This window comes from Sinocyclocheilus anshuiensis, unplaced genomic scaffold, assembly GCF_001515605.1.
Source record: "Sinocyclocheilus anshuiensis isolate Anshui unplaced genomic scaffold, SAMN03320099.WGS_v1.1 scaffold862, whole genome shotgun sequence".
NCBI lineage: Eukaryota > Metazoa > Chordata > Actinopteri > Cypriniformes > Cyprinidae > Sinocyclocheilus > Sinocyclocheilus anshuiensis.
Genome location: NW_015539882.1, coordinates 593,213 through 594,086, shown reverse-complemented (window position 1 = coordinate 594,086; position 874 = coordinate 593,213). Strand labels below are relative to the sequence as shown.

Genomic DNA, 874 nt, shown 5'->3' with positions numbered 1-874 from the left:
CTGTTCTGTGTCAGCTGCATCACGCCGGATCTGTTTCCTACGTTGTTGTGATTTGATCTGAACGGAAACAGCGTATCTGTGTGACGCAGCTGACACAGAACAGGATACGCTGTTTACGTCCAGCTGATACTCTCCAAAGTGGCTCTACAGGGTGACGCGGAGGAGATGAATTGTTGAATAAAGTCGTTATTTTTTTTCTTTTGCGCACAAAAAGTGTTCTCGTAGCTTCGTAAAATTACGGTTGAACGACTGATGTCACATGGATTACTTTACAGATCTCCTTGCTACGTTTCTGGACTTGGGAACATTTCAGTTGTATTGCTGTCTATGCAGGGTCAGACAGTTCTCAGATTCCATCAAAAATATCTTAATTTGTGTTCTGAAGACGAACGAAGGTCTTACGGGTTTGAAACGACATGAGGGTGAGTAATTAATGACAGAATTTTCATTTTTAGGTGAACTAACCCTTTAAATTCATTTGATTGTGTTCAGTGTTGATTCAGTTCAGTTCAATAACTGTAAAGTTCATCAGTTAAGAAATGATTATAAGATAGTCATAAGAGAAATTATCATTTCTGTATTTTTTAACAGTAACAGAATTACACGAGATGGAGCCAAATGCTTATCAGAGGTTTTGAAACAAAATCCCTCTTTGGAGATTTTAGATCTGTCTTCCAATCGCATTGAAGACGATGGTGCAGTGTATCTAAGTGAAGCTATCAAGCTGCCACACAGCAAACTCAAAGCGTTAGTGTAATTTACTTATAAAACAACGCTATTAAATCTCAAGTTTACACATGAAACTACAGTGGGTACGGAAAGTATTCAGACCCCCTTCAATTTTTCACTCTTTGTTATATTGCAGCCATTTGCT

General features: G+C 38.3%; 1 protein-coding gene across 1 annotated transcript in view; it reads left to right on the top strand.

Moving 5' to 3' along the window:
- Window positions 1-874, top strand: part of LOC107685463 (leucine-rich repeat-containing protein 34-like) — a 4,968-nt gene that overhangs the window by 3,423 nt on the left and 671 nt on the right. The window contains exon 8 of the mRNA XM_016482055.1: window positions 592-747. Within this exon, the coding sequence (XP_016337541.1) occupies window positions 592-747 (156 nt within the window). The remainder of the gene's footprint in view (window positions 1-591; window positions 748-874) is intronic.